Source organism: Neofelis nebulosa, chromosome 6 (assembly GCF_028018385.1).
Source record: "Neofelis nebulosa isolate mNeoNeb1 chromosome 6, mNeoNeb1.pri, whole genome shotgun sequence".
In the NCBI taxonomy this organism is placed as follows: domain Eukaryota; kingdom Metazoa; phylum Chordata; class Mammalia; order Carnivora; family Felidae; genus Neofelis; species Neofelis nebulosa.
This window is the reverse complement of record NC_080787.1, coordinates 23719444-23729723: the sequence shown is the minus strand read 5'-3', so window position 1 is coordinate 23729723 and position 10280 is coordinate 23719444. Positions and strand designations below refer to the sequence as shown.

At 48.1% G+C, this 10280-nt stretch overlaps 1 protein-coding gene across 1 annotated transcript; it reads left to right on the top strand.

Moving 5' to 3' along the window:
• Window positions 1-5703: 5703 nt before the first annotated feature.
• LOC131515364 (uncharacterized) lies at window positions 5704-10064 on the top strand. The gene is given in 3 exon segments (XM_058736130.1): window positions 5704-5823; window positions 6838-7143; window positions 8592-10064. Coding segments are annotated over 3 exon segments (1401 nt in total). The 3' UTR covers window positions 9567-10064.
• Window positions 10065-10280: the final 216 nt, after the last annotated feature.

The window sequence follows — 10280 nt, the reverse complement described above, 5'->3', positions numbered from 1 at the left end:
GTTTTTTAATGTTTATTTATCTTTGAAAGAGAGACAGAACATGAGCAGGGGAGGGGCAGAGAGAGAGAGAAAGGGAGACACAGAATCCGAAGCAGGCTCCAGGCTGTCAGCACAGATCCCGATGTGGGGCTCGAACTCCCGAATCATGAGATCATGAAGCAGAAGCGTCTGAACAGAAGTTGGGTGCTTAACCAACTGAGCCACCCAGGCGCCGCTTTGGGATTCTTTATTTAAATATTTCTTTACTTATTGCCTTCTTTAAGTTTTAATGTTATTTATGTCTGCATAATATATCCATAGAGTTAACAATTCAAAAGTTGCAAAAGCATAATGTAGTGAAAAGTTGATCACACGCCATGGGTCTCGTTCACTTAGTTCCCTCTCCTAAGGCAACCAAGGCCACCAGTATCTTAATATGCTTCCAGCTATATTATACAGAATAAGTATACACACATGCATAATTTTTCCTTTATGAAACTTAAGATGGTAGTATCATATATATGTTATGCACCTGGCTTTTTTCACCCGTGATATCTTAGAGGTTCCCTAGGTGCAACCAAAACGGGGGCACAGGATATATAAAACATATAACTTGGTTTTTTTTTTGTCTATTTGTGTATATTTATTTTTTTATATCTGTTGTTCTTACACTTATGTTTTATTCATGCATATTTACATTACCCGTAATTTTAGGTCTATCCAGTCATCATGTACTTAATCATGACATGTTCCGCATGACCAAGTGTTCTTTTATTAATTAATTTATTATTTTTTTACTGTTTATTTTTTAGAGAGAGAGACAGAGTGTGAGTGGGGGAGAGGCAGAGAGAGAGAAAGACACAGAATCCGACGCAGGCTCCAGGCTCTGAGCTGTCAGCACAGAGCCCGACGCGGGGGTCAAACCCATGAACTGTGAGATCACGACCTGAGCTGAAGTTGGATGCTTAACTGACTGAGCCACCCAGGCCCGTCACCAACTTTTCTTTTCAAACTGATTGTGGGAGGAAGAAGGGAGGGGACAAGCGTCTGAGGGCATTTTAGAAGCTTAAACTTTGGTCTTCAACAAAAATTTTGATGAAGAAGAGAGGGACTATGATGTGGACGAAGGTGTAGAAACTGTGACATAAAGCAGACTCATTGAAATAAATGGGCACTCAGTTATCGTCCTCAGATCATTAAAAGTCTGTTACAGAAAAAGGAATTAGGCTTATGTGGCTCTGGAAGGCAGTCCTAGAACTAAGAGATAGAATGCATCATTTCTCATTCCAAAATGAAATGGGTTGTCTCATGCAATGCACAACAGGAACTGGAATGGCCTTTTTCTGGGATGATTTTATACAAGGGATCACTGTATTATACACGGGAGTTCCCAGCCCTGACATGCTGCCTTCCAGAGCAGTGCTCCTGAGAGTGCCAAGCCCTTGGGGCTGCTCCATGGCTAAGACTGCTCCTTTTGGGTCACGCATGTCCCTGTAGAAGGAGCCATACCGACAGATCAACAATGCCAACAACAGCTCACAATTGTGGGCAGAGGTAATGGTTACAGATTTCTTACATACTAACAGATAAGTGTAATAGAAAAAGGACGGGAATGTCCTTTGTGTTAAAAATGATAGAAAAATGTAAGAAACATTTCAGACCCAAACAGAACCATTTCTGTGCTGAAAGGGACAGTCCATGTGGACATAATTTTCCCCATTAAAAGCACTTGGCTGTATATGCCAATCTTAGTGCCCATACAGTGAGTAGGAAAACAGGGCAGACTAGTTTCCTGATCTAGTTTTAGGTTATAAAATCCTGTAATTCTCAGTTTGCAGCAAGCTTCTTGAGAGCAGAGATGATGTCTAATACATCTGGAAATTCTGTAGCATCCTATCACAGTGGTGCTCAAATAAATATTTGTTGAATACATCAATAAATCACAAGCTCAGTCAAAGCCAATTTCTTCACCATCCTCCATGAATGTTTACAATGTTTACTATCAGTAGGAGTGCACCCCTAATAGTGTTTCTCCTTTTTAAAATTTTTTAAATTTTATTAAAATTTTTTAAAATTTATTTTGAGAAAGAGAGAGAGAGCGCGCAGGGGAGGGGCAGAGAGAAACGGAGAGAGAAAGAATCCCAAGCAGGCTCTGAGCTGTCAGTGTAGAGCCCGATATGGAGCTCGAACTCACAAACTGTGAGATCATGACCTGAGCATCAACCAACAGTCAGTTGCTTAACCAACTGAGCTGCCCAGGTGCCCCCCCACCGAAGTTTTTTAATGTTTATTCATTTTTGAGAGACAGATTGCAAGCGGTAGGGGGGGCGGAGCAGAGAAAGAAGGACACACAGAATCCGAAGCAGGCTCCAGGCTCTGAGCTGTCAGCACAGAATCTGATGTAGGGCTTGAACCCACAAACTGAGATCATGACCTGAACCGAAGTCAGATACTCAACTGACTGAACCACCCAGGCGCCTCTCTCCTTCTAAATCTTCATTTGTTTTGCTTCACCGGCTGACACTGTGTCCTTTTTATCAATTTTCCTCCAAGTTCTACAATTTTTCACATTTGGGGTCTGTTTTTGTATACCTCATTGTCTCTGTCTGTTCCCTTCTCTGTCTTTAGATACCTTAATACTTAATGCCATAGAATTTACACTAAATTATTACAATCTTTTGTTATTCAATATATAGAATATATAATTATAATAATATATAATATAATAATTATATAATATTTTATATAATAATATTTATTATTTATATTATTTATATAATATTATAATATATAATATATATTATATATATAGTGTATAATATGTGTGCTATACATTATATACTTTGTATTTTTTGCATACATACAATGAGTTCCTATATACCTCTCCCACAGTTTCCCTTATTATTAACCTCCTGTATAGAGTGATATATTTATTACTGTTGATGAGGCAATATTGATACATTATCATTAAGTAATGTCCATAGTTTGCATTAGGATTTGCTCTTGGTGTCCATGGACTTGGGACACATGTATAACGACACATCATGTATCCACCATTACAGTATCATACAGAAGAGTGTCATTGCCCAAACAATTCCCTGTGTGGCACTTAATCATTCCTCTTTACCTCCCTCACTAAACTTTGGCTTTTTCCAGAATGTCATATAATTAGAATCATACTAGTATGTGGCCTTTTCAGATTGGCTTCTTTCACTGAATAACATGTTTAATTTAAGTTTCCTCCATGTCTTTTCATGGATTGATAGCTCATTTCTTTTTATTGCTGAATAATATTCTAGTGTAGGGATCTACTGCATTATTCACCCATTGAGAGCCTAAACTAAAGAATATTGTTTTCCTTTATACAACATTTAAAAGATTAATTAAATATAGGAATAAAAACTATAGGTAGTGTATTTATTACTTCCAGAAACAAAAGACATTAGAAAATATAGTGAACCATTTAGTTAAAATGTCTAGCTCTGGGGTGCCTGGGTGGCTCAAATCAGTTGAGTATTGGACTTTGGCTCAGGTTATGATTGAAAGGGCGGGCCTACGCCGGCCGACTCCATCTTGTTCTGTGTCCTCCACCTTGAGTGACTATGTCCCTGACATGACCCCTTTTCCGGGAAAATCGCAGAAACCTCAGACCGCGCCTCTTCCCCTTGAGTAACCTCCCGCTCACCCTTTCAAACTTCCTGATCAAAACACGCCCAGTGACCTGCGTAACAGGACTCCGACCCTTCCCCAGCCAATCGGCCGAGGCCACGACCCTTCGCCAGCCAATCTACTGAGGCCATAGCCATTACCTCACCAACTGCCCCTAGACCCCTATAGAACCTTTTTGCTTTTGAAACTCGCTCTCTCTCCCTGGTATCTCACCACTTCGTCGGTGCAGGTAGGGGACTGAGCTCGAGCTAGCTCGAATAAAGGCTCTTTTGCTTTTGCATCGGACTTGGCTCCCTAGTGGTCTTTGGGGATCACGAATTCTGGGCATAACATTTGGGGGCTCGTCCAGGATCCCCAAGACCCCCGAGGGACCCCTGACCCAGAGAGCCTGACTGGCCATGGTTAGTGTCTGTCTGTTTGTTCTGTCTTTTCTGTGTGAGCTCATTTCTGGAATTCTGGTAGTGCCCGATGCGGTCTAAGTGGACGCACAGGAGGACCACGGGCCGGGAGTTTCGGAAGATGTTCCGATTCTCCCTTCTGGAGGGACGTGGAATCCCCTCAGAGGTCTGAGACAAGGTGGGTCGCTCCCGCTGGCCGGCGTGAGGCCGTCGTCTTTGGAGAGACGTGGAATTCCCTCAAAGATCTAAGCTAGCTTTCAGTTTTGCTTCCATGGAGTTGGAAAACTTTCTAGGGGCCCTCTGTTTGTCTGTTTTTGTGTTTCTCTGTTTTGTTCTGTGGACTTACTGGATGGACGTTATGGGACAGACTCAGACTACTCCTCTAAGTATTATGATTGATCACTTTAAGTATGTGAGGGGAAGAGCTAACAACCTCAGTGTGGAAGTCCGAAAGGGTCGGTGGCAGTTTTTTTGTTCTAGCGAGTGGCCAACTTTCAATGTCGGATGGCCACCAGAGGGGACCTTTGACGTCCCTACCATCCACCGAGTCAGGAGTATCATCTCTCGGCCTAAGACGGGCCATCTTGATCAGCTCCCTTACATTATCACTTGGCAGGACCTTGTAGAAGACCCACCCTCTTGGCTTAAGCCCTTCCTAGCCCCGCTCCCTCCAGAGCCAAAACCCATTGTTGCTTTGCAGGGGACAAAGAAGAAGAAACGTCTTACCCAGCCTTCAGCACCCCTCTACCCTGTCCTACAGGGGGGTACTGAAGAAGAATTAATTTTTCCTCCCCTGTATAACCCCTCTAGGATGCCAGAAGAACACCATCCTCCCCCTCCGGGGGAGGCAGACGCTGTGGGAGGCGGAAACGCTCCAGTGGGAAGCCTGCCCTTTACCAGACAAAGGGCTCAGAGGGAGCAATCCGCCTCCGCCACCGACTCCACTATTCTGCCCCTGCGAGCCACAGGACCCACAGACACGGAGGGGAATCAGCCCCATCACTATTGGCCTTTCGCCACTAGTGACCTCTACAATTGGAAAGCTCAGAATCTTAAGTTTTCTGAGAAACTGGCAGGGCTTATTGATTTATTAGACTCTGTTCTTTTTACCCATCAGCCCACGTGGGACGATTGCCAGCAGCTTTTGCAGGTCTTGTTCACGACTGAAGAAAGAGAAAGAATCCTCAACGGGGCCCAAAAACTAGTTCTGGGCGCAGACGGGAATCCCACCACCAGCCAGGCTCAGATAGATGCCTCCTTCCCCTTAACTCGGTCCCTGTGGGATTTCAACACAGCAGAAGGTAAGGAGAGGCTCCGGGTCTACCGCCAGGCTCTAATGGGTGGTCTCTGAATGGCTGCTAGAAAGCCAACCAATTTGGCCAAGGTAGGAAATGTACAACAGGGAAAAGATGAATCTCCGGCTGCCTTTTTAGAATGGATCGTGGAGGCATTCCGTACCTATACCCCCATGGATCCAGAGGCTCTGGAAAGCAAGGCAGCTGTTATCATGGCCTTTGTAAACCAATCGGCCATAGACATTAGGAGAAAATTACAGAAAATAGATAGACTAGGAGAAAAAAGTCTGCAGGACTTACTGGTGGTAGCCGAAAAGGTATACAATAACTGGGAGCCTCCTGAAGACAAGCAGGCTCGCGCCATGGCTGCTGCCAGCAGTAGTAAGCAGACTCGAGACCTGGCCAGAATACTACTACCACTGCTGACTTCCCCGAGGAACGAGACCGCCGTCTCCAGCAGCTGGCAGACGACGCAAGAAAAGGTAAAGGAACCACCAAGGGGGGGAAGCAGAGGCTGCAGAAGGATCAGTGCGCATACTGCAAGGAGATAGGGCATTGGGCCCGAGATTGTCTGAAAAGGGCCGGCGGGAAGGGAAGCAAGACTGATCGAGTAAAAGTCCTAGAGCTAGATGAACTAAGTGATTAGGGGAGTCGGGGTTCGGACCCTCTCCCCGAACCCAGGGTAACTCTTAAAATGGAGGGGACCCCTGTTGACTTCCTTGTTGACACCGGAGCACAACATTCGGTCCTCCGCACCCCACAAGGAAAACTAGCCAGCAAGAAGTCCTGGTTACAAGGGGCAACTGGTATGAGCCAGTATTCATGGACTACCTGAAGAACAGTAGACTTGGGAACGGGCCGGGTATCCCACTCCTTTATGGTAATACCAGAATGCCCCTATCTGCTGTTAGGACAGGACTTACTGACCAAGATTGGAGCTCAGATAACTTTCAGACAAGGGGGGGCCTCAGGTCACTGATGGCAAGGGCCACCCCATCCAGGTCCTGACCATGAAACTGGAGGATGAATACCGCCTCCACCAGGAGGCGCTCCTGAGAGAGGATAATATAGACAGATGGCTACAAGAATTCCCCTCGGTTTGGGCAGAGACGGGGGCGGGGATGGGACTAGCCGCTCACAGGACCCCAGTCCTGGTAGAGCTCAAGCCAGGAGAGAGTCTGGTAAGGATCAAACAATAGCCCATGTCTCAGGAGGCCCAGAAGGGGATCCAGCCACACGTCCGGAGACTACAAAGCCTAGGGGTACTAGTTCCTTGCCAGTCTCCCTGGAACACCCCCCTACTGCTGGTCAAAAAGCCTCACACAAATGACTACCGGCCGGTACAAGACCTCCGGGAAGTAAATAAGAGGGTCGCGGACATACACCCAACTGTTCCCAACCCATATACTCTCTTGAGCTCCTTGGCGCCCTCCAGGGTCTGGTATACTGTACTAGATTTAAAGGATGCCTTCTTCAGTCTGCTGCTGGCACCCTAGAGCCAACCCTTGTTCGCTTTCGAGTGGCATGATCCGGAGGGGGGCTACAGTGGGCAACTCACCTGGACACGGCTACCTCAGGGATTCAAAAATTCACCCACCATCTTCGACAAGGCACTACACGAGGACCTGGGTGAGTACAGAAGGGAGCACCCTGGCCTCACCCTTCTACAGTACGTAGATGACATCCTGATTGCTGCCGACACGGCCAAAGACTGTGAGCGAGGGACCCAGGACCTGCTGGCTACCCTGGGGGCCTTAGGGTACTGGGCATCTGCGAAGAAGGCTCAGATATGCAGGGAGAGGGTAAGTTACCTGGGATATATCCTGGAGGGTGGACAGCGGCGGTTATCAGATGCCAGAAAAGAAACTGTCCTAAAGATCCCTACTCCCACCTCCCGAAGAGAAGTGAGGGAATTCCTAGGATCAGCCAGTTACTGCCGCCTCTGGGTTCCAGGTTTTGCTGAGATCGCCAGGCCCCTATATGAAGCTACCAAAGAGGGGAAAACATTTAAATGGGCTGAAAAAGAAGAAACTGCCTTTAATCAGTTAAAAAAGGCCCTCCTAAGTGCCCCAGCCCTGGGCCTACCAGACATTACGAAGCCCTTCCACCTCTTTGTAGACGAACATAAGGGAATAGCAAAAGGGGTTCTAACTCAAGCCTTAGGCCCCTGGAACCACCCAGTGGCTTACCTAAGAAACTAGACCCAGTGGCTGCCGGCTGGCCGCCATGCCTAAGAATTATTGCAGCGACAGCACTCCTAGTCAAGGATGCAGACAAACTGACCCTAGGACAGGAGATCTGGATCACGACCCCACACGCCATTGAAGGGGTCCTGAAACAGCCTCCTGATAGATGGATGAGCAACACACGTGTGACTCATTACCAGAGCCTCCTACTCAACCCTCCACGAGTGCGGTTCCACCCCAGTGCAGCCCTCAATCCTGCAACCCTGCTGCCCGACCCTGACCTAGGTGCTCCACTACATGACTGTGTGGGAATCCTGGAAGAAGTACATGGATTCTGGACGGACCTGACGGACCGGCCCCTCCCTGATGCCGAGGCTACTTGGTTCACTGATGGCAGCAGCTTTGTGCGAGACGGACACAGGTATGCGGGTGCAGCAGTGATCACTGAAACGGACACCGTATGGGCGGAGGCTCTACTCTCCGGAACGTCAGCCCAGCGAGCAGAGCTCATAGCCCTCACCAAGGCGCCTATGCTGGGAGCTGGAAAACGGCTTAACATCTACACAGACAGCCGTTGTGCATTTGCCACAGCTCATATTCATGGGGCAATTTATCAGGAGAGGGGGTTACTGACGGCAGAAGGACGGACTATAAAAAATAAGCAGGAGATACTTTACCTGCTTACGGCCTTATGGTTTCCTGCCAAGCTAGCCATTATCCACTGCCAAGGGCACCAAAAAGCTGATAACCCAGTAGCTAGAGGTAATCGAAAGGCTGACCAGGCAGCCAAGGCAGTAGCCCTTACTTCAGTCCCCACCATGACCATACAACTACCGGACCCGGGAGACCCAGTTTTACCAGCCCAGCCCAAATACTCCCAGGAGGAGTTACAGCGGATCAAGAAACTCCCCATGGCCCCGGAGATAAAGGGATGGTGGTATACACCTAACAAGGAGCTCGTGCTGCCAGACTGGCTAGGAGTCTCAATATTAGAGCACATGCATCGGTCTACTCACATGGGGGGCCGAAAATTAAAAGACTGAATCCGACATGCCGGAATCAAGATTCACCAACAGGACACCAAAATAGAGCAAGTTGTATCTGCCTGCAAGACCTGCCAACTCACCAACGCGAGAGCCACATCGAATAAAAAAGGAACCAGGCTCAGAGGCACCAGACCGGGAGCCCACTGGGAAGTCGACTTCACTGAAGTCACACCAGGAAAGTATGGTAATAAATATCTTTTAGTATTTACAGACACCTTCTCTGGTTGGGCATACCCAACCAAGCATGAAACGGCTCAGACGGTGGCTAAGAAGCTACTAGAAGGCATCTTACCCAGGTATGGTTTTCCTGCCATGGTAGGATCAGACAATGGACCAGCTTTTATCTCACAGGTAACACAGGCAGTAGCCAAGGCGGTGGGGGCAAACTGGAAATTACATTGTGCTTATAGGCCCCAGAGCTCAGGACAGGTAGAAAGAATGAATAGAACCCTAAAAGAGACCCTTACCAAATTAACCATGGAGACTGGCGGGGACTGGGTGACTCTCCTACTGTATGCTCTTTACCGGGTTAGAAACACTCCTTACACTCTGGGTTTTACTCCCTATGAGATCATGTTTGGCAGGCCACCCCCTGTTATTCCCAGCCTTCAAGCTGAACTTATTGCTGAGTTTAAAGATCAAGAACTTTTTCTTTCCTTAAGAGGGCTGCAGAGGGCGCACGAGGACATTTGGCCGCGCCTCCGTGCCATCTACGAGGCTGGCCAGACCCCGACACCTCATCAGTACAGGCCGGGAGACTGGGTCTACGTCAAGAGGCACCTCCGAGAGACCCTCGAGCTGCGCTGGAAGGGACCCTACATCGTGGTGCTGACAACCCCCACCGCTCTCAAAGTAGACGGCATCGTGACCTGAGTCCATCACACCCACGTTCAGCCAGCGGACCCCTCCTCGATCCGGAAGGACTTCGTCACGCGATGGGCCGTCAGTCGGGACCAACACAACCCGCTCAAGCTCAAGCTACAGCACATTTGACCCACCTAATATTGGTAACTCTGTTAACTCTGCTTGTCATTGCTCATGCTGCCGGGAGTCCCCACGCCCCCCAAAACATCACCTGGCAGATCATAGACACCAGCTCGGGGACAATACTTAATCAGACCTCCCAGAACCACCCCAGGGACACTTGCTTCCCAGAACTTTGCGTAAACCTCCAAACTCTGTTCCCCTTGTCACCATAAATGCAGCCGGTCCCTTGATTGGGTCCCTAAGCTACATGACAAGGGGGGGAATGAAAGGGCGGGCCTACGCTGGCCAACTCCATCTTGTTCTGTGTCCTCCACCTTGAGTGACTATGTCCCCGACATGACCCCTTTTCTGGGAAAATCGCAGAAACCTCAGATCGCGCCTCCTCCCCTTGAGTAACCTCCCGCTCACCCGTTCAAACTTCCTGATCAAAACACGCCCAGCGACCTGCGTAACAGGACTCCAACCCTTCCCCAGCCAATCAGCTGAGGCCACGACCCTTCCCCAGCCAATTGACTGAGGCCACAGCCATTACCTCACCAACTGCCCCTAGACCCCTATAAAACCTTTTTGCTTTTGAAACTCGCTCTCTCTCCCTGGTATCTCACTGCTTCATCGGTGCAGGTAGGGGATTAAGCTCGAGCTAGCTCAAATAAAGGCTCTTTTGCTTTTGCATCGGACTCGACTCCCTAGTGGTCTTTGGGGATCACGAATTCTGGGCAT